The 24,170-nt window shown below is 39.5% G+C and overlaps 1 protein-coding gene across 4 annotated transcripts in view; it reads left to right on the plus strand.

Moving 5' to 3' along the window:
* The window catches only part of pvrl2l (PVR cell adhesion molecule related 2 like), a 318,248-nt gene that overhangs the window by 118,998 nt on the left and 175,080 nt on the right, over positions 1-24,170 (plus strand). For all 4 annotated transcript variants that reach the window (XM_014998419.2, XM_014998496.2, XM_088010488.1 and 1 more), the window contains exon 2: positions 19,951-20,063. In XM_014998419.2, coding sequence (XP_014853905.1) covers positions 19,951-20,063 — 113 coding nt within the window. The remainder of the gene's footprint in view (positions 1-19,950; positions 20,064-24,170) is intronic.

Here is a 24,170-nt window from a genome sequence, read left to right on the forward strand (position 1 = left end):
GAGCGTCAGCCCCCATTGTTCTCAAACAGGATTAAATGTGTACAGATGATGGATAGATAGAAATAGATCTAATAAAATATTTACTAGTTTTATTAGAGTTGGAGCTTGTTGCTAAGTAACAAAAAATTATCAGATGCACAGGAAAGTGATTGTTTTTTTTTGTTTCACACTGTAAAAAACAGTTTAAGCAAATATTGTAAAACAGTATTTTTAAATGAATCTGCTGCATTTCTGTAGGTTTACAACATATTTTTGATTCACATTTAGATAAAAATAATATTCTAAGCATATATATATATATATATATATATATATATATATATATATATATATATATATTATACATTACAAGACAACAGTGTTAATTAAAAATAGGGGATTAATATAAATACGTTTTTGCTAGAATGCAGTTAAATCTTTCCACTTGTTAAATAATGATGACACCACACAGCATAAACTATATAAAATAGGATGTTTGAGAGATTTGAGTCTTTTTTGTTTAAAAACATCCATTATTAAGAGTGAAATGCAATGTAATTTTCTTTATTTTATGTTGTGGTTGACAGCAATTGACAATAACATAAAACTATATAAGTATAATGGTTGTTTTGACACTGACATATTAAGATAGATGATGTACTTCTTGAGTTTTATTGCTAGTTAAAGATAATTGGCAGTGAAACAAAACACAATGTTTTTTTTATTACACAATAGTTTTTTTTTCTTCTAGTAAAAAGAAAGAAGTGCATTTACAAGTGCAGCTCTTTTGGACTTCAGACTTGTGAATGTAAACTGTTGAACCAGCTGAGATTCTTCCCAACATGCCAGAAGGTTGAGCTGAATGAGGGACCTGAGGGTTAAAAGTCAAAACAGTAACATGGCACCTTAACAGTGTTAACCAAAAATGATGATTACATTTTACAACATAATTGCTTTTAAAGGCTTCAGATGGTTGCAGAAGGTTGGACTGTTATATTATCTTTAAAAGTGGCTCTATAGCTGTTCAGTTTTAACTTAAATGTAAAACTTTTGGAGCAAAAATAATCTTCCTACGGTCTTTTAAAGGTTAAAAAGGAACAAACAAACCTCGTGTTTGGTTTGTCTGACCTTATGGTAAATGCATATGTCTTTTTTACTTTAAATTATATTTAGTTCTAGACTTCACAATAAACATGTTATTGTACACAAAGGCTCCTAATTCATTGAAATGCTCTTGCACATCTTTAATTACTATGTGAACTTTATTTGCGCTAACGTCACGCTCAGTTAGCTCAGGTCCCAATACATCAATCTTTTAGATGAAAATAAAATCAGCTGTGACTAATTTATTTGGCACAGGCTGGGTTAGCATGTTAGCATGTTAGCTTGTACAGTCTTTCAGTGAAATGGGAGTATGTGGATGAACTCTTCAGATAAACTAGCATGCTGACTTCAAAAGTGCTAACAATAACAAAAACATAGTTGAGTCTTAAACTGCTAAAATAAACTTCCTAATCACAAAATAAAATCATTTTGTGATGTTTATATTGAGCTAAGAGAGAGAAGGATTATCCCTTTAATACCTTTGTACAGTAATAATAGTTAAATTCAGATGCAGAATTCGCTTTAAATTTGAGAAAGCTCATAATTTGCAGTTATTGCTCAGTTTTTCCTGTGGTGTTGTGATGCATGGTTTGGTTTGCTTGATTTGGATGCTGACTTTCAGACTTTAAGGAGAAGTGAAGGATAAAACCAGACTCACTCAGAGAGACTGCAGTTGGTTTGGACCGTAATGAAAGCATTTATAGGATTTTTGTGTTGCACAAAAATACCACAAGGCTTTTTACACAAGGACTTTCTTTTTCAAGAGCCCAACCAGGATTGTGCCTTCTTTCAGTGAAATGGGAGTATGAGGGTGATTGCTCTTCAGAGAAACTTCAGAGAAAGTCAGAGGACTTGAAGAGAGAGGAGATATTATGAAGAGCGGGCTCTGAGGAAAGTCAACGATGCAGTAGGCTGCTGCATCTGAGGATGGCCGACTCTGGGCTAGGAGCAGATGAAAGTGGAGGAAAAACGGTGTGAGGGGCACGAGATGAAGGGGGGACATTCAAAATGATGTAGATGAAAGGAACAGAGTGGGAGAAGGGGAGTATTACAGGGACAGAAGGGTAGCTGAGAGAGGAGGAGAGTGGGAGGGTGCCCTTGACAAAATGTGGAGGGAGGAAGGAAAACAGGAAACAAAAGAGAAAATATGGAGGAGAAATAGGAAAACCAGGTGGTGGAGAGAGGAGGAGAAGCAGCTAAAGACCCTGGAGGAAGGTGAAGATCAACAGCTACAGTAAAAGTGAACATCATTTCCTTTTTTACTTGTACGGTTATCTTTTAATAATTGTGACCAAACAACCTGCCACAGGTTTTAGAAGACTTCCTTTTTGAATTTGAAATCTGGCTGCAAAGATTGATCCTTGTTAAGTCACAGGAACATCGTATTAGTCACTGTAGAAGTCGTAAAGTCTAGTTTTTGTTCTGCGTGTCGTGTATGTGCAGTCTGATTTCCTGGGAAAGCAGAAATGGGGCAGTAGCTCTGCCACCCACTGCAGCAGTTTAGCTTGTCTGCCCCGAGGCTGATAAGACTGTCAGACCGGGAGCAGAATATGGTGACATATTGTGGGAGTCAAGAGGCCAGCAGACGGATAATAAGAGGCGCAGTGAGTTGTCCAAGTGAAGGAGGTTAGTGAACAGCAAGAGTGAGGAAAATGATGGAACACGTTGCAGGGAGTTAACCAGAAACACCTGAGGAAACCATCCATTACATCCTTATTGGGGTTTTCTGCTGGTTGCTTTTCCAGGTCATTTCAGTATTTTTGTCATTAAAAAGCAGATTTTCTGTTTAGCCTCGTCATAAAGATGCACACAACACTAGAAAGCAGCGTTCCTCACATCACTTTCACTTAAAAAAAGATGTGAAAGTCATTCAGTCATTTAAACACATTAACGATTTGTTAAATAATCTGACAGACATTTGACAACAGTGTCAACAATAAATGGGTGTTGATTTATAAATCTTAAGAGGAAGTAGAAATGAATAAAAAACGGCTGTAACAGACGGTAAAAAGGGTCAAAAGTTGCAAAATTCAAATTCATTCGCCTGGTTCCAAAACCCAGCAAAACAAACGAGTAGGAGAAGAGATGAAGGTGTTTAAATGGGTTCCCAGCTCATTACACACCAGCCTAATTTACTGCATGTTAGAAAACAATAGATGTGATGAGACTGTTTTCCCAGTGTTGGTCTCTTCTCCCATTATGTTGAAAAAGAGCTCAGAGTTTGGACCGCTGCAGGGAGGACTTGCTCCGTGTCAGGCAGGTGGTTTTAACGTTCCCGTCCGGCTGGGCGTTTCAGGAAGCCGGGCTGGTTCCAGGAGGGGAAGAAGGAACTGGAGAAACATGTTGAGTGAAGTCAGGAGAGAGAGAGACACACAAAACAGAGACAGGAGGACAGTGGACGACAAGAAACCAAGATAAAGAGGAGGAGTTACAGTGGGTGGGGGAGGGAGGGGATGTGAAGGCTGGAGCTGAGGTCAGTCTGCTTAGTGTCTGTCAGACGGACAGCAGAGACAAACAGCTGGAGGCTGTGTGTGTGTGTGTGTGTGTGTGTAGGTGTGTGTGTGTGTGTGTAGGTGTGTGTGTGTGTGTGTGTGTAGGTGTGTGTGTGTGTGTGTATGTGTGTGTGTGTGTAGGTGTGTGTGTGTGTGTGTGTGTGCGTGTGTGTGTGTGTGTGTGTGTGTGTGTGTGTGTGTGCGTGTGTGTGTGTGTTTTACTGCCAACACAGGCTGCCTGTGTGTGTTCTGTATGTGTTTACACCATAGAGGAAGTTAGACAGGGGCATAGCAAGGACAGCCAGAGATCACACAAACACACACACAGAAACCAGGCTATGGCAGCAGTGATGGGTCACTCTGTGCGACCATTAGATGTGACCCGGATACCTGCAGAGATAATAGATTTGGAGAGATCTCTCTCACACACACCCCCACACACACACACACACACACACACCCCCACACGCACACATGCACACACCACACACAGAAGTCCCTACTCCTAATATGGCAGCGCTGTCATCCCAGCACAGGGAGAGAAAAGGTTTCAGTGTATGAATTTAGGGTGGGACAAATAACCCTGGCTTTGAATTGAATTGTATCGGGAAGCGAGGAGCGATGTCGTCCTGTGTAATTTCAGACAATAATGTCCCGGTACACAACGTCCTCCCTCTCCTCCAGGCCTGAATCAGTTTATTCTCATTTATCTTCCCTTTTAAACAAAAAAAAAAAATAAAAACTCCAGCCTGTTCTTTACTGCTTTTTCTCTCTGCTTCTTCCTCACATGAATTTTCATAGCCTGTTTGTTCTCATCCATGTTTTTTTTTCCCCGTCTGTTTTTTTTTCTGCTCCCATCTTCTTATCTTGATGTTCTTCGATTCACCTCTATTTACTTTTCTTGTTGTTTGCTGTAACTTTTGCTCCAGTTGAAAATGTTTATATTATTTTGGGGTCAAACAAAGCTGACCTGAGAGCTGCAGTTTAATCTGTCATGTTTCAACAAGTTACAAACAGGTTTTTACAAACGTTCCCGGTTAGATTCCTGGTTTCCACTCTGAACTTGAATTTACAAAAATCTTAATTGTGAGATTTGTGTCTTTATTATCTGTTACACCACCATCAATACCAAAACCATCCCTTTAAAGTCAGTTTTTTGTAATTTATAAATCTTCACTTTTGTCAATTTTCAGGGACTTTTAGTCCAAGGCAAATTTGTTTGTATGCCACATTCAGTGAGTCCACACATTCTTAGAAACTTACAAATTCATGTATCTAAAATTAAGGCCTTAAAATGTATTTAATTTGTTTAAACGTGGGACTTTCATGTCACGCAAACATTCAAGTCGTTTTCATTGCGTTTTAGCTGATTGAGGTTAATGCTAACTGGCTGCTAATATACCCTTGCTAGCCAGTTAGCTAGCATCCTTTCCTCCATCTATCATAGAAAAGTGTAAATTTATTGGCAGTTAGCTGGATGGGGACCATCATCACCACTGCTCACTTCTGTTGCCAACCCATACGACGTTATATGCATTTGTGTAAAAAACCTCGGCATTACAATACAAAATATCCAACTTTCCTTTGTACATTTTTGTAATAATACATGTTTTAAATTTTATTCATAATGATCTTAAAAAGCCTTAAATTTGATTTGATGAAACCTGCAGAAACCCTGACATTTCAGCAACAAATCAGTTTAAATGGTTTACATGATGAAGCAGTTATATCACAGTTCAGTTCATGAATTCACCTATGGGTGGATTTTTTTCATAGAACATTTCTTGGGAAGTTGAAATATAGCACAGTGTTATTTGATGTGCTCTTGGCTGCCATTTGCAATGCAGCCATTCAGGAGTCCTATTTACTTGGGAGTTTAACCAGTGATGGAAATAAGGAAGAGTGTAAAATAATAATCTGGTGGGATTTTGATCCAAAATACAAAATGAGCAGAATATGGTTCAGTGGCCCCAAAGTCAACCTTCTTCCTTTTGTCTCCTGCCTTAAATCCTGGAGACTGAGGCAGCCTGTGGACTCAGCTGAAGAAAAGAAAACATGAATCTAGAGAATATGTGATGGAGGAAAGGTCAAAGGTCCCTCCCTCTGTATGATCCCGCCTTGTGAAATATTTTAGGAGAAGGGTTGGTGCTGCCCTGCTGGCAAAAGGACGAGCAAAGTATTGATGTGTCGCTAAATCCTTCACCATCACTTTTATTTTTCTACCAGGATTTTTTCTCCAACTGAATAAATGTAACCAAGAATCAGATTTTTTATTTTTTAGTGTAGTTATGCAGCAGAAATATAAGAATCCTAACTCTCCTGTGGTGTCAGTAATAATGACATACAAATTTAGGAGTTTGCCACTCAAAGTCTGGACTAGAATAAGATAGAGGATCTTGGAAAGAGCAAAATATAAAAAATAAATAAATTGCACATAGTTGGAAATAGTGGAAATAAGAGAAGAAGATGAAAAATGTCTCTCTATGTTTTCAACTGGGTCTTTCTGCAAAAATTCACAGTAAAATTATGGGTCCATTGAGCTTTTACTTTTATGCTCAGCCGCTCACATTCTGGCAAAATCAGACAAATGTGCCCCAAATTCAAGCTTAAAAAGAAACTGCAATAAAATTACAAATAATTGAAAAGTTTTGTCAGGATTTTCTCTCAGCTCTTTTGCTAAAGCATTAAATCTGATTCCACAACTCTTGGTTGAATAAGTTCATATTTCCTTTTACCTGCTCCTGTGAAACATTACTGGACTTTTCTTCCCTGCAACATGTAATCTAAGATTCTTGTCTGTTGTGACAACTGACTGAATTCAATGAGAAATTCGGCCTTCCTGTTGCATTTTCTGTGCCCAGACTCTCCATGCTGCTGTTTATTCTCTAATTTCACTCTTATGGACACTTTGGACCCATTATCTGGCCCGAACCAGATCCGTGTCGCTGTTATTCGTCACCTGATCTTCTCGTATTAATTTGTGTTCAGCTCTGTAATCCTGTTATTTGCCACTTGCCTCTCACTCTGGCAGAAATGATTAGTAATTAGGGCTCAGTGCTTGGCTATCCACATTACTCTCATCTTGTGTTTTTTTTTTTTTTGCTAAAGAGGGCTTGTTAAAATGGACCCATGTCGCTTTGAAATGAAATGAGCCAAATCCGCCCCTATTGTTGGATCCCCCCGTCTGCTGCAGCAGTTCTGCCTCTCAGCCACGAGTCGAGGAAAAATTAGGGACAAATCTAATCTGATCAAATAAGCTCCTACATTTGTGGGGATTTGGGTTCTTCTTGTGAGTCTCTTCAGTGGGTACTTATGTGGATAACTTTGGTATTTTTATTAACAGGTAAAGATGTGCATGCTGTGTCCATTTTCTAAATAGAGAGCAAGTTGAAAGATGGATTAGTCATGAAATAATAACTCGTATCATTATGAAATATGAGATAATGAATTCAGAAAAGCACATGAATATGTTTCTGACACATTGGTGGTTTCAAACCAGAACATGTGAAAGACAACAGCAGAGCAGCGCAGAGTGATTTTCTTGCAGTGAGGCAGATGGGAGTTGGAGTTCAGATGTCTGCACATCCTCACTAATGGGCTTCTTAAAGGGCAGCAGAATGTACCTGCTGCTGGAGCTGATGGAGCCATTAACAAGTAACGCTCAGCACCAGATACCAGAATGGTTTCACTAAGAAAAAACAGGTAGGAAGGGAAGCCAGGACAACAACACATTACTTATGTATTTAAAAAAAAAAAAAAAAGCATTTATATAAACGAGCTGAAACCAAAAAAAGTCCACCCATCCTGGATGTTTTTCCTGGTTGACTGAATGACAGAAGGTGTTGAGCGACTGCAAAACGAGTCATCACCCTCCCACCACCGTGCTTCATGTCTGCGACGCGTTTTTGATGGTTTTTCTTATGTTACTAGTTCCAGGAGTTTTATGGTTTTTCAGGTTTCATTTTCACTTCAACTCCTTTTTTCTGTCATGAAGCTCAACATCGACCGTGTTGCCTGTAGAACCTGAGACAGAGAAAATTAGCAATATTCCTTTATCTTCAAAGCATCGATCAGTCAGCGCAGATCGATGGGCAGCAACAGAAAGTCATTATGAAGTTTTACAGTATCATGTTAAAACACCCGGAACGTTAGCAGGAGAGGCACCAGCACCGCTCCTGACCCCACGAAGGGACAAGGGTGTAAAGAAGATGGATGGGTGGGTGGATGGGTGGATGGATGGATGGATGGATGGGTGGATGGATGGATGGATGGATGGATGGATGGATGGATGGATGGATGGGTGGATGGATGGATGGATGGGTGGATGGATGGATGGGTGGATGGGTGTTAAAACACTTAAGAACAACATACTTATGACAAACTGATTTTTTTTTTTTTGCTGCTCCATTCAATCCAGCCAGAGATCAAATCTGCCAATTTTCCCTGACCGTCCTTTGTTTGGTTATCTGCAGATCAAATATTAGAGGATATTTGATTCTTTTTTTCAATTTGATAAATACAAAAGAGCAATCTGTGATGTATTTGGGGAGAATAAAAATGAACCAGATTGATATCAGAAACATTTACTTTGCTGAAATAATATTTTCAGATTTTCTTCCTCATCTTTGATGCTCCAGATGCCGTTTTGTCTCCGCTTGTCCTTCCACCAAAATTAGACAACCATCTAATTTGTTCACAGCTCCAACTCTGATCCTGCTCTTTTTTCTTCATGATTCCTTTTGATGAATCTTTCGCTGGCCTTTGATCTCTGCAGCTGCCTGAGTGTGTCGAGCAGTCGAAGCTCGTCGATTGTTTGAGGCGGAACTGCACCCAACAAAGCGTGCAAACAAAAAGAAAACTGTAACAGAAGGTCGGATTGACTGCTGAGCTGGCACGGCTCCTTTAACTGTTTTGTCCTTGTTGACAAAGAATGCAACCACCTCTGCCCAAACACGTGACACTTCTGATCTCTACATTTATTTTCTCTTGAATATTTGCTGTACAGTAGAAGCTGAAACGTCTAAATGTGTTTGAGCTTCAGTGAGGCGGCTGGAGGTTGAAGTGAATCCCGGAGCGATGAGGCTCCGCCCTCCTCCTGATGCATTAGCCGAGGAGACGTATGACAACATGCAGAGCTGGACTTTTATCTTCACCTGCCAATAAACCACCTCTCACCCTTCCAAGTTTATGTCATCCAAAACAACAACATCTAGGGAAAAATAATCCCAGAAAAGTGTCTGGAGCTGCTTTATGTCCTGAATTTGTTGCTCATTTCAAGCCTTTGCAGGGGCCCCTCTCTGAAAGCCGAACTTTCAAAGTTACCTGGGTTCTGTTTAATTCCCAGCGCTGCTCCTTTTTGAAACTTCAGACCATGTTCCAGCTTTGAAGGATGTTCTGGGTTTCACTCATCAAAGATATGCAGTTAACTCAGGAATTCTGCTTTGTGAGAAAGGCCTCTGGACGTAAACCATCAAATGTTCACTCTGCACCTCTATGCGTCGCTGCCAGCTTTAAAGGCAGAACAGCAAGAAGACGATGGGTCTGTTGCATGTTTGTGTGCCTGGAACATGGAGCCAGTCTAACATGCCTTTACCTGAGAGCCGCATGCAGGATGAAGCAGCTCCGGCTTGATATCTGCTGTGTTTTTGGAGATTTGTTTCCTAAAACCTTCCTCGGCTGCTCCCTGAAGCATGAGGAATTCATTCTGTTCGTGAGGAAGTTCACGTTTGTGAGATTTCACAAGTGCTGCAGCCGCTTCAATGAATTATGACCAGACTACCTGTTCCACAGCATGTCAGAGAAAGTTTCTGAGTTTTTTTACGCAGATGAAACAGAAGCAGAGCAGCAGTTCCTGTTCGGAGTGTCATGTTCTTCAGCTTCTGGTCATTTATTTCAACTCTTATTTTCATATCTATTTATGTGAGTATTATAGTGACCTAACATTTTTATATCTTATACCGTACTGTAAACATGGTAGATATAAATGGCATACATACATAAAAACTCACCTTCTAAAAAGAACCAAGTATTACTACAATGATTTGTTGAAATAATTTGGAAAACAATAAATTTTTTTATGCAAAACATTTCCCTCTACTCTGACAAAATATCTTAAACCACAAATTAGATCACCCAACAAATCCTCCCGGAGAGAAAGTGGATCAATTTGATGAATAATAACTTAAGAAAGAAGATAAATAGCTTCAATTAGAATATTTTTTATGCTTTATGTATTTATTTTTATGCCAGTCTTTGACCTTTATGTTGTGAGTCTGATATTTGTTTAGGTTTTTATATTTGCTTCCTCATGGCCCCCATTTAGCCCGCTTAAAAGACTTCCTGGCTACGCCCCTGCTCAGCAGCCTTAAGGAGCATTTAATAAGCATTAATATCTTTAAATATAGTGAATATAACACACTAAATTAAACCTTACAGGTTAAAACCAGCAGGTTTGATGCTCATTAATAAATATCATAAATAATAAATATCAAACTCTTTGTTCTGCTGCTGAAAAATCTCTCCATATCTGACGTCAGTGTAGCTGCTGCGCTGTGTGTCTCTGCGTTTCATTTTCACAGCCTGATCACGACTCATTTAAACTTACTTCATGTCATTCTGGACAAAAACAATCCTTCTTTTTTAAATAAGCATTTTGGATGTCATGTGGAGAGTTATTTTCAGTCCAGCATCATTTAAGGAGCTGGACTTGTTTATTGGTCAACAACCTGTTAGTCTAGTTCGCTGGTTTGAGCCTCCGGTTGTACCTGAGCATCCTAACCTCCATCGCTCCATCTGAGGGCAACGGTCTGGTTTTACTTCCAGATGATGTGGCACATCGGAAATTGTCTTTTTCAACTTGTATAAATCTGGAGTTTTTGTCCTCAGATCTTAGATATGACGTATATATTTCACTCTGTTAGTATACTTTGAGAAATCTTCAATAAGCTAAAGCTTGTGCACCAAATTCTTATTTGTATGTGAAAATCTGACTGTATTTTTACATTTTTTTCATTGTTTCAAACTTTGTGCAACTTTGCCATAACTGTGCAGATGAAGCTGCCACTCACCAGTCTATGCTTGTAGAATAAAGTTGTTTTTAAGAACTGTGCTGCAAACATGGAGCCCATGACATCGTGATTAACCGTGATTATATCTGTCAGCTCTAACAGGAGTCTGTTGAAGGCTCTCCATGTTAATCTGCCCTTTAGTTTCTAACATTTAGCTCAACTGCACATCTTCCGCCTACTCATTATGAGTAGAATTGCGTTTGTGTGGAGTGTCATGGCCTCAATGTCACTTCTGAAGCTAAATGTGGCAGAATGTCTTCAGTTCTCTCTCTGCATCATCAAAAAAAAAAAAAATCTTGATTTAACCTGGAACATCAGAGGTTTTATGTGAAACGCCAATTACTGGTGAATCAGCCTCGACTTAACAGATCATTTACACACTGCATCTGCAGGATGGTGTTACTGCTGTTATCATGTGGGTGAGTGAACGCTGTGCATCTATAAGAAAATAAAATAAAAAACATGCAAAGTTTTCAGAAATAGAACCCAGCAGGCTTCCTGTCCATGGAGCACTTTCACAAACAATGCAGAAAGGTTTTATGAAGAGGTTTTATAAACCCACGGGTCGGATTATTTTCTCAGTCCACAGTGGGCTGTGAAACACTTCAGTTCCAGTTGGAAAAAAAAAAATCAACATACCTGAGAGCCAGTGGGTTGTCAGCTGACGACATGGTAACAGAAAAGCCACCCACAGTGTAAACAAACCAATTAGTGGAGCTGCCAGCTGCACATTAACAGAGCGCTGACGTTAAAAGGCTAAACTTTCTTCAGTTTCTCTTCAATCTGATTTAGTTTGTCAAATTTTATGCATTGTTCATGAGATGAAATTGCAGATTACGGTGCAACTGAGATACTTTCTAACTCATCTTAAATTCTCAACTAAAGGTCTTCCTCCTGCATCACCACTCAACTCTTTGTGTTTTTCCATCGTAGACGCAGCTCATAAAAGAAGCTTTAAAGTCACACTGGGGACAAAATCACACTGAATATTTAACAACAAACCACAGAGATTGCAGGCAATGCTTCCCACTTTGCAATTTTCTCTTTAAAATCTCCCTCGGATGCATTACTAGGTGGTTGTAAACTTTACAGGGAAGAGAGTATTAACCAGGGAGGAAGGGTAGTCTTGCCTGAATGATCAGTGGAGTTTCCTGACCACAGATCAGAAATATCCCATTTTTGAGACTCCTCTGCTAATCTGATGAGGTCTAAGAGGAATAAGTGTTGTTTTAATAAACAATATTCCTTCATTTTGTGCTATAATAAAGAGTTTTGCAGCATTTCATGCATTTTTCTTCAAAACTAATCTGATGTTCCAATTTGTTTTTCCTGGAGCTCATAGGAATCTGTTTTTGAGAAACTGCTTTGCAGATTAAATGATGAGTTTGGTATGTTGATGAAGAGTTAGCAGCTTTTTGGGTTTAATCATAATTATTCAACCAGTCTGTGTGTTGGGGGGATGAAACATTTGTTTGGAAGAAATTTTCCATCTTGGATGTTGACTAACACAATGCCAAGAGTAAAAAGATGTGGTTGTTCTGCTTTTATTGGGCTAATGCTCGTTTAATAGGTGTAAGCATTGACTTGGAATACAGTTTTACGGATTTGAAATAAAATAATAAAATCAAGCTTGGGGTTCCGAAGCTGAATTGCTGCACCACTAAATTCAAGACAATGACTGAAATTCTCTGCTTTTGTTCAAATGGTTTGAATGATGGTTATTGGGCTCAATTCGAGCTCCATTAGCATCATTGTGGAAATAAAAAAAAAAACTAAAATCCTCACACGTTCACAGATGCCAGGAGCTTTTGACTGCCAGCGAACGCAATGCTTTTCTCTTTTTTTTGAGGCAAACCAAAGCCATCGTCGTGACAACTAATCTCCTCTTTCTCCTTTCCCTCCACCTCATTGTTGATCAGTGGCCTGTTCCTGTAAGAGCCGCGGCAAAATGCGATGATTATGAGCTGTCAAATGCCAATTACCGGTAATTCATCTCTGCAGTGAGGGGTAGATGAGACACTCACTCGACGGCAGCCGTCCTGCAGCTCTTCCTGTCTAATTCATGCCACCTTTGAACAGTTATCTGGATGACATTAATGGGAGATTTGAATGGATGCTGGTCTGTTTATAGCCTGTTCCTTGTGTGGAATACGTCAAAGCTTTGTGGTCTTCTGTTTCCAGGATTACATTTCAAAATGAAGATGAATTAAATGCATCACCAGATAATCATGTAAAGGATATTTTTACACCAAAAGTGGAGTGGATGGCTTCCTGTGTGTGAAGGTCAGAAATAATCTGCAGAGCATCTTGCCAGAGTTATGTTTGTCACCTGAATCTTCGCTTTCATGCCCCCTCACTCTCACCTGAAACACTTTTATTCTCCTAAAGATGAGCCACACAACCCCTGGGATCAGCGACCGAAACGTTCTAACAGCACACTCATACTGATGGCCTGGAGCTCTGTTTAAACCTGATTGCCTGACGCTCTCCACAGCTGTTTCTCGGTGCCACGTCGTCGTCAGCCTGCAGTTACTCCTGACTGGTAAAAAGCTGCTGGATAGAGATATGATGGAGTCAAATGATTGCACGGCTAACCCCCATGTAGCGGCCCATTCTGCCGAGGCAGACGCCGTTTTACTGCTGGATGAACACAGAGATGTGATGGGAGGAAAAGTAGCCAATCCTGCCACTATTGAAACTGAAATGGTCTTTTCTTTTAACTGAACAACCAACTACCAATTACTTCTCAGGCGTCATAGTGGCTGAAAAAGCATCTTAGATGGGAAAACATGCGTTTCTCATCCGGACCTTTTTTTTTTGTCGTTTTAGAAATTTTCAGATTGTGCCACAAACGTTAAAGCATTTTTGTGGGATTTTAAACACAGTGATGCATAATTGGACTGATAGAAAAACAATAAAGGTATTTCTTTTAAAAAACAGAAAAGTGATATGTTTAGACATATTCAATAAATTAGAACATTATTAGAAAGCTCATTTATTTCAGTAACTCCATCACTAAGTGAAACACAGACAGATTAATTCCACACACGCTGATGTTTTTAAGCCTTTTTCTCTGTTAATTATGATTTCTGCTTGCAGCTAATGAAAACACGACATGATTAGAATGTTACATCACCCCAATGAAAAGCACATTTTAAATTCAGAAATATGGACTTAATGGAAACAATGTTTATACATATTCAGATTTATTCAATATGTCTCTATATTCAGTCCCATTTTACGCTAATGCACATAATTAAAGTCACCTTATTGGTGACTAAATTTGTGTAATTAAATCTCATAACTCCAACTGTTTTGTGATGACAACAGAAGCTTTTTAAACTTTAGTGAACATTTTTTGCATGTTTGTGTGACATTCTCACAAAACTTTAAATCTAATAAATCCCTACAACCCCTGAAGCAAAGAGGAGGGAGTGTCATACTGTGGGACCACATGAGTGAAGAGTTGACGCTCTGAACTGTATCCATGGCAACCCGAATGCCTGAGGACACAGCAGAATGAAAACTCCTAAATGCTTCTGCAGAAGCTTGGCAGAAGAGCAACACTGCACTCTGATAACCAACTGAAGCACACTGCCAAAATTCACACAAGAGTTTCTGAAGAGAGAAAAAATCTGGCCGAGAATGTTGCCTGAATGGAATCCAGCTGAACACCTTTGGGCTTTTTTGTGGAGATAGTTGCAGCTGAACAGCAAAATCCATGAAACAAAAAGAAGTGAAGCGGAAGAAATATTTCAGCACAGGGCCCCTGGATGGAGGCTTTTTTTCTCCACAAATCTGATGCAATTAGTTAGAGGAACAAATTAAAATCCTTTGAAATTCTGAGTCCCTGTTACACTGCCTGCTGTAGCTTCAGTTTGAGCCGTTAAATCCAGATATTTATTCCTTTCTGTCATTTGACAGCTGCTGGAAATCACCCCGATACAATCTGACACATGTGACATGGTGACAGGCTGACAGGGGGGAAAAAACCCTCCAAAACAAAACAGCTGTGCATCATTGCCTTCTATTAGTATGTGATTTGGATGTTAATGTGGATGAGTGAGCACCCCATCAGCATATTCCTCCTGTTTACACTGCACGCCGTCTACACGGGGAAGCGCCGCATAAACAGGCAAATGCCACAAGCCTCTAAATGTCAATTAAGTGTGATTCATCTCTCCAGAGCGCAGGGAGGCAGGCAGAGTATGGCCATTCATTTAACCGCCTCCCCTCTTCGACTTTCCACTCCGTGTAGCTGAAGCAACAGTAGAATGGGAGGCAAATTGTGGGATCATTGGGGTTATAATGGAAAGGATGGAATAGATAAGGTTTATTGAGGTGCATTGACACCAATTTCCCCAACAGCTCGTCGTGCATATGTTTAACCTTCTTTCTGAAAAGCATGAAGGCAACCAGTGATTTCATTTGACAAAGATCCTTCTTCCAATAATTGTCTTTGTTGAATTACAGACTTCGATTGTTAAAGCTGGATGACGACAGCCACTGGCTTCGTACTGAGAGGAAAAGGAAAGAAGTTTCCATCTAGAGTTCTGCATGACATCCATAAAGAGTCTGTCAAATGTATATTTGGGACATGTATGAGTAATGTTTGTCATTGATATGGGCTCTGTTGATTTTTATTGTGTAGACTTGGTTCAGTTGGGGACCAAATTTGCAACATTTATTCCATTTTCAGTTGCTGCGGTTTATTTTTTTTAAAATGGAATCTGAGTTTAGTGATAGTAGGATTTCTTTTTCAACGTTGGTAAAAGAACCCAAGCCATTTTCCTCTCTGGCACTAGACTTTCCCATTTCTTTTGGTTGTTTTTACCCACAGTTCTCTGCGCTATCATTCTTTTCCTGATTTTGGAGCAGTCTCCGGTCCGCTTGGCATTCACATATGCATTCAAACCGCGCCAGTGTTCACTTCAACCAAGCTGAGGCAGAGGTTTGTAGAACATCAGAGTTCAATTACAAATTCACACCTGATGTGCTGAAGCTTTATCAGTCTATCTGGTCTGCTGTAGTGAAGAGTGCTGAGCCTGAAGCTGTTTCAACTCTACCTTATGGTCAAAAGATAGAAATTATGTTTGAAAGATGGAGAACTAGATCAGCTGCTGTCTGGAGATCCCTGAGAACGGCGAGTCCAGCGGCTCAAATTACCCGGAAAGACATGGAGCTGGAGCAGCCAACACAGTCTTTCTTTCTCTGTGGGCATCATCTCAAATTACGTGCACAACCTGTAACGATGTGGTAAGACATGCATTTTAAAACTGGCTACGTTAAAACAAGTCTAGTCCAGGACTCAGATCTTTTTTTCTCTATTTGGCTTTGCAAATGTTATGCCCTCATTTCTTACCGAAGCATTTCCATACCGGCCGTTTGAACCCTTCACTTTATTTATTTTCAATCCCAAATGTCCAGGAAATGCATTTTATTAAATGATCATTTTTCAGAGAAAACAAGTGACAGTTTGGATCTCTTTAGTAAGAACAATGTTTTACAGCTGGTTGGTATGAATGCATAAATAATAGAAAACCTCTCTATCCTGATCTTGTTCTGGGGTTTAGTTTGAGGAACTTAATCGTCTCTTTCCACCTTTTAACTCTCATCCCGTTCTGCTTCTTCTTTTTGACCGTTTTCAAATACACTTCCTGTCTCTCCACCCCTGAGTCTTCTCTGCCTACAGGCTCTCCCTGCCTTAGTCATAACTTTAACCCCTTTACGTTAATAAATCTTTGTCCTCACTTTCTTTCTGTGCTGTTATTTTATTCTGTTGCATTTATCAGTCTCTGTAATTTCCTTCCTTCCAGCTTCTTTTACACTTTTCCTGACTTTTTACTCCTTGATTCTTTTCAATATTTAATATCATGCTGCTTTATTTCTCTCCATCTTTTCCCGACATTACAGCACATTTTCTCTTATTATTTTTTGCTATAAATACATTTTTGACATCTTCAAATAATCTAAAAGTTCGTGCCTGTTTTTGTGTTTCTGGTGTGTGTGGATTTTCATATCAGTTTAATGGGATTAGCAGGATTTATGTTGATGAGTTAATTGAGAGGAAAGAGGAAATATAAAAAGCTGATGCAATCTCGGTTCTTTGTGTAAAACCTGGTTAAAAAGTGAAGGTTTGATTTTATGTGTTTGTCTGAATTACATGGAAGTGGGAGCCTTATTGCCCCCTCAGGGTAAAGACTGAGCTTCAGAGTCTGAGTCTGTCTCATCTACTGACATTACAGTGAAGATGCTCTGATTTATGTATGCAGCAACACCACTAAGCATGCATATGACTTCACGGTGAAAAAAAAAAATCCTCATTCTTCCATGTATTTGTAGTCATGCAGCTACATGCATGCTGTAAATCCAGCGTAACCCGGCATCGCCTGAGGCACACGTGCACACTTCTTCTTCTATTTTCTTTGTTTGTGTGACTGTGTTTTACAGCTGATTTGCCGCCTAAATCCTCCCCGGCCCGTTCACCTCCGTGCAGCTGCTTGTAACTTATTGTCCTAATCAATCCCTCGCACACTAAGAGGCTTTTTCAGCAGAACCACCCGGGGTTAGCGAGCAGTTAGCGAGCGCTTATCCCCTTTTCTTGCAGGGAGAGTGAGAGGGCCGGCTCCGAGCAAGAATTTTATCTTTATAGGCCCAGAGGCAGGCTGAGAGGGGAGCTGCAGGAGAGGAGACCCTGGTTGGATTTGATACTGGGTCTGCAGAGGGTTGGTGGCGGGGGGTGCAGATCTCCGCATGAGGTCAGAGAAGCAGGGTGAAACAGAAAGTAGGCATCCAGAGTTACAGTAAAAGTTACTGAAGTGAGAAACAAAAAAAGGGATTTGACTGTCATCCCCAAACTATGAAAACCTCCTCAGAAAATGTGGCTTTTATTCTCCCAGATGCTGGCAGATTGTTGGACCGGATCACACACACAAAGGATTACAACTTCTCTGTTTTCCCCTCTTGTTCCTCCTCTTTCTTTCTGCTTTTCTTTCATTTTCTCTTTGAGTCACTTTCTTTCTTCCTCTCCTAATTTAAAGTGTAACAAGTTCATTATGGTGCATTAATCTTAGGAAGTACACACAGTGTGTTTCTGCAACATGTGTCATTTCTGAACAAAGGGCAGAGGCAGCAATTAGTTTTGCTGGTTAGAAACTTCCTGATGAGGATTAATTCATAAAATGATGAGCTATTGTTTAAAGCCAGCAACAGTTAATGTCAGATTATGATGAATTTATTTAGCACAAGGTAGAAACACAGAAAATAAGCATTAAATGTGATTGTTGGTACTTTGTTTTCGCAGAATGTGGCTGAATATTCACAGAACTTTGTTTCCTTTCTGCATTCAGATCTTTCGATGATCCTCTACATCAGCTTTATTTTGTAATTCTGTCAGGAAATGTCAACTTCAGACACTAGAAGCAACTTAGGCTGACTTTAATAAATTAAATTTGGTTTCCCAGGAGAACTGTGATGCTGTTCTATTTTTTACAAACTCAAATTTATAAACTGATGGAAATCTTAAACTAAGAAGACATTTTGAGTATTTGCATTTTACGCTGACGGGTCATAACCAGCTTGTAAGCAGAGGTTTAAAATATTAAGAAAAAAATGCGTAAACAGAAGTAAGAGAGAAAACTAGAGAAATAGATAATTAGTTAGCTAAATTACTGCTTCATCTCAATTTTTAGCAATAAGAGCATAATATGCAGATTGTTTGTAAGATAAGTATTTCGGCACTCTGAGCTCCAGTAGGTGGCGGTACTGTACACTAAAGGGTTGTTTGCCAACCGCCATTAATAAAAGAAGAAGACATGCTGCGCTGTCAATCATTTGTTGCTGTCCTCGTTAATGACAGCTGACTGTGTGCTAAAGAGCCTTTCTCTCTTGTTTTGCTCTCCATTAATGTGAAGGATTGTTCTTAGATTAATTTCAAAGAGTTTGTCGTTTGAAGAAGCCAGAGGTTTGTTTCTTTTCTTCAGTGGTCTTACAAAGTCTTCTTCCTTACTTTCAACGTGTGACGAGGTTTGTCTAATTAAACTTCCCTGATTCTGTGCTTGATAAGTTTATACTCGGCTCATCTCTAACATGTGTTTCGGTCTTTAGTGAAAAGTACTGCCACTGTGTCGACACTGGCTTTGTTTAGCAAACACTGTTGTTGTGGTCACCTGACCTGCGCATGCGCTGATGGATAAATATGCTGGGGCTGACTATTTAGTGGAGCTTTATGCTGAAGATTGGTGTTTCTGTCGGCTTGCTTCTGTCGGACATTTTAGATAAAGTCCGATCAAATCCAATAGATTTTGGTGTATATTGGACCAATTTCCGATATCAATACTGGATCGAAACATCCCCAGTTACTTCCTGATGGAAGAGCAAGGATCTATCCATGGACAGCTATGGGTAGGTAGCTGTCCATAGCTATCTAACTCCAAGATCAGGAGGTTGGAATAAAAATTCCTGTTGTAAAGCAAAAGATGGCCTAGTTCAGGAAGACATATGCAGATTGACCCAAATTTCTCGATTCTGAAGCCCAATAACCAGAAGATAACATTTGCAAGAGAAGAGCTTAGAGAAAAGAATACGCATCTCCAAAGTCCAAAGATTTGAAAAGTGGGATGAAGTTTGATTTTCTGACAAAAAAACCCCAAAAAACTGTAATCTGAATGTTTCTGATAGGAGATTCCTCTGGAGATCCGTCATGATCTGGAACTTTTCCTTCAGTCACACAACGGAGCTGCATGTTAATCAAGGGAATCATTTCTCTCCAGTTTTCAGGTTTTGATGGTGTTTCTGCTCAAATTTAAGCACAAGTGATACGTTTTCAACCTTTTTTCTAAACTTGCTCATTAAAACCAGATCCTGCCGAGCTCTGAGACTCTGTTTGACTTCTTGTCTTGCTGCTCCCTTTAAGTTCAAGGAGGACGACTTCCCTGTTTGTTCTCTGTGGAGCCACCTAGGTCCATTTGCCCGGTGCTGCTCAGCAGAACTTTTCCTGCGTGGGGTTATAAGCTGATTTTGCTTTTCCATCAAAAGCAGAACATTCCCAAGCGGCGTGGCGTTCCTGGAGGCTCGCCCCCTAGCGCCAGCCCCCTGTGGGTGATTTTTACTGTAATAAGCAGGAGCTGAGATGAAAAAAACTGGCTGAGATGCTCCCCGAGGCTTGTTACCAAACATTTTTTATCTCTAATTAAGTTATAGCTCCAGACGTACGCTATATTCGTACTCTGCTAGTCATTTTGAAATGGTTAAAAATTGAATTTAGAGGAATTTTGCAAATCCTGATTTTCCCTTTTCTCTTGCTGCAGGTGTCGTTGCTCAGAAAGTGCGAGTGGAGGAAGAGTTGGAGGCTTATCCCACAGAATCTGTCGATCTGCGCTGTGAATTCGTCGATGGAGGGAGTTTAACCAAGCTCACACAGGTTGGCACAAAAACCAACACTGTTTTGATTAGCTTTGAAAGCTTTGGCTTTGATGACTTGCTAAAGGTTAGAAGGAGGGAGAACTGGATTATTTTGGGGCTAAGATTCCTCCATCTCCCAAAAACTTTCAAAGAATCAACAATAAACATGTTTTTCTGAAAGGAGATCGACTTTCTGTTGAAAAGAGTTTCTTTTTATAGAGGTAAAGAGCAGATTTTTGTGGAAACCTGAGCAGCCTCCACAGCAGAATAAAAGCTGGCTCTAAGAGGCTCCATCAACAGATGGGTGGGGGGATGAAGCACCAGAGGATGAGTGGAAAACATACTGATGGATCCCTTTTTACAGCAACATCCACACAAAGCAATTTTTCTGTGAATCTAAGCTTTTCTCTAAGGATTTCCAGAAATACTCATTTTATTTTGCACTTTAATGCTATTTAACCTGTAAGTAGTTGTGTTATTAAAATCATAATTTGCATTCTGCAGTCTTTCCCCAAAGTATCAGAGCATCAGCTACAATTACGCAAGACTTTTCTGAACATTGATTTGTTTTAACGATTTACACATATTAAACGTGATTCTTTGGTACAAACCTCTAATCATTCTGGGATAGCATCATTTTTCAAGATTTGATTTATAAAATGCTTGAATTCAAAACGGAGAATTTCAATAAGACAAGAAAATGGCCCAACAAACACCAGACTGACATTTTTAACTCCCTTGCCTTTAATGACAACCCAGCTTTAATGCAGGTTCAACTCTCCTATCAATGCCTTCCAAAAGGTCGAGTCTGTTTTTGTAAAAATGTGGCAACTTTTTCAGAGGTTTTGTCATCAGACACTGATGTTGGCCGAGAAGATCTGGCTTGTAGTTTGTTCTTTTTCGTCCCAAAGGTTTTCTTTCTGGACTCTCTGCCTCTCAAGAATCTTTCACATCAGTCTTGCTTGCTCTTTACTTTCTGTGCACAGTGATGTTGGTACAGGAAGGAGACATCCACAAGTTGTTGGCACACAGTTGAAAATTTGAAATTGTTCAGAATGTCTCTCTGTGTAGAGCCAAGCTAATTTAAACCAGATTTATGCTTTGGATTACCAAACGGAAAGGTGTGAGTCATCACTCCAGAGAGCCCATCTTCGCTGATCTAGAATCCAGAGCTCCTCTGCATCCAGTGCTTCGTGTTTGACTTGGATGTTTGTTGAAGCCGTCTGTAGGCCTCACAGGTCAAGATACTGATTGGAACTCAGCAAATCAGTGATTCAGATGGGCGACCCAAAGCCTTTGGAAAAATAATGTCAAATTAGTAAAGATTTGTAAATTCACTTTGTTTGGATTAAATTATTTACTTTATCAGCATATTACAAATAATCTCATTTTACACACTGCAAAAACACAATCATAGGTATTTTTGGTCTAGTTTCTGGTGCAAATAACTTTATTTTTCCCTATTTAAAGTGTGCTAACTTACAAGTATCTTTCCACAAGAAATTTGAGCTTGTTTTAGATTAATATTTGTTCATATTGATGGAGGACTGGTTCCACTAACAGATTTTTTCCACTAATAACAAAACATGTTCCCATGATACAAGTGAAATAAGTGGAAATTAATATTAAGAAATTAACTTGGAACAAGTTCCTAAACAGTTACTTGTAAGTTTTGTCTTATTTCAAGTGTACTAAGATATTTTCACTAGAAACTAAACTAAAAATACTTGGTAACATTTATTCATACTGTTGACAGTTCAGTCCAATCTAATCTAACAGCAATTCACACAAAGTCAAATTCAGTTTGATAATGATGATGACATCTAAGGTTTTTAAAGTCACAGTGTTGCATCCAGAGAAAACCCGGGTACAGTAGAGATAAATTACTGGTACTGGTTCTGACTCCAGCAGAACCAGTACCAGCCTCTGTATGGGCGGTGCCTCTAACCATTTGAAAAGTTGGACAGAAAAACAACAGAAATGCAGGGAGAACCAGGAGCATCAACCTACCAACTATATGTGGGAAGAAAAACAAAGAGCCTTGCGTTTACTGAACTTTCTGCCTATGTAACAGATTCAACTCAGCAGCAATGTTCTAATGAGCTGCAGACAAGAAATGAGAAGGAAAACCGCAGCCTTTGGCATTGATGTTACAGAATAAAAAACAAAATCATAGGGAAATAAATGTAATCTAGCAGATGCTCTGCAGAGCTTCTGTTCTGCAGCATAAATAAACACGCCCACACCTCCATGGAAAGGTGCCACTAGTTGGTGTTTTGTTCAGGCGTCCTCTTTCTGCTGAGTGAGTCTGTGCATGCATCCACCCCTGCTGCTAAACAAACAGCTGCTCTGTGCTACAGACAACAAAACGGTGCGACACGTCTGAGTCTGTTCCACAGGTCAACTAAATAAATGCTTTGGTCAACAAATCATGTTTTACAAACTTTATATTAGGCCATTGGCAGGCTCTGTTATCACGTACAGAAACATCACCGATTACATGGAGTTCTGGAAATAACTTGGCATTATTTATGTCTGTCTTCCATCACAAATTTAAACCTTAAACCTCACAGAGTTTCATGGATTTGCATAAAAACATCCAATGTAAGATCATTATGAAATTACATACACGATCCTCTCATTTCCTAAGTTTATTTTATTTTAGATTAAAAATAATCTAAAGTAGGGCTGTTGTAAACGAATATTTTAGTAATCGAGTAATCTATCGATTATTCTTACGATTAATCGAGTAATCGGATAAAAAAAATTATAAAATGAAATATTGGTAAATCTGGCATAATACTATCAGATATCAATATCAGTCCAATTTTTCATATTTGAGCATCCCTAACAGTTGCTTTTTTGTAGTTTAGAAAACTAACCTGTAACAATAATAGCTCACTTTCTAAGTTAACCAGAAGAAAAGTTATAGAAAAATCTGAAATTATATTGAATTTAATAACAAAGAGGCAGGCTCACAAATATGCTTATAAAAAATGTCTACAATCCAGCTTTTAGTTTATGTATTCATCTTCAGTTTAATAGATTAATTAAACTCACCTTGCCACCTAACCTGTCACGCTTTGGGTTTGAAAATACGGGAAATGCCGCCTGGAGTGGGAGGAGAGGGCGAATGAACGAACATGGGGTGGAGGGGAGGAAATAGACCAGCGGACTGACGAACCGTTAGACCGGGGGACGAACACGGGGGGAAGCAATACGGGATATTTACGACACCTTCACTGGTCACACTCAGAAACTCATCTACCAGCCATGTACGATGCGCTCCGCCACCCGTTTCTTCAGACCGGGATATGAAATGTATTGTGCGGTTCGTCGGTAAAGCTACATTTACACGGTAAGCATCAGCTACTCAGCCGCCCGCCCTGTTCAGGCTATCCGCTCACCTCAGCGCTCTTCCCGCCGTTCGCTTTCAACCAGCAGCCCCGGAGGAGAAATGCTGCCGTACTCCAGGCATTCCCCCAGTCATTTTAAGGATGCTTATTGGTTCCCCAAAAACGATAAAAAGTCGGGCATTATCATCAATCAATAAAATCCCCACGGGCCAATCTTGAAGATTGGACTTTATGCCGCTGAGACTTAGCTTTTGTCAACAACTCAGAGGCGGAAGTGAGAGCTCCGCGCAACGCAAATGAAGTCCCGGCCGGAACACGGTGCGCTAACTAATAAAACATAAATTAACGAAGCTTCGAGGCAGGTAAATTTTCCTCGAGGAATTTTAGTAATCGAGGTACTCGAATCATTCGAGGAATCGTTTCAGCCCTAATCTAAAGGTACTTTCTATGAAACAGATTTATATCCCAAAATATGTATTTAAATATGTCCAAACCTACATTGAAGTTCAGTTTAGTATATTCTCAATTTCTGTAGTTACAATGGACCATTATTTACAGGAGCTAGAGATCAAAAATGCCTGCAATTTCCCAGCTGTATTTTATTTAGAATATTTTAGATATGCTCTACAAAAAAACAAACAAAAAAAAAACATGCAAGTAAATTGAAGTTATTTTCTGCACAAATTCCCCAAATGCTGAACTGTGAATTGGTCTGTTCACAGTGTACAGTGTTCAGAGCTAAGTAGTAAACTGTTTTCTATCCGAGGAGT

The sequence above is a fragment of the Poecilia mexicana genome, unplaced genomic scaffold (assembly GCF_051168715.1).
Source record: "Poecilia mexicana isolate PSO_F unplaced genomic scaffold, ASM5116871v1 scaffold_11, whole genome shotgun sequence".
NCBI classification, from domain to species: Eukaryota; Metazoa; Chordata; class Actinopteri; order Cyprinodontiformes; family Poeciliidae; genus Poecilia; species Poecilia mexicana.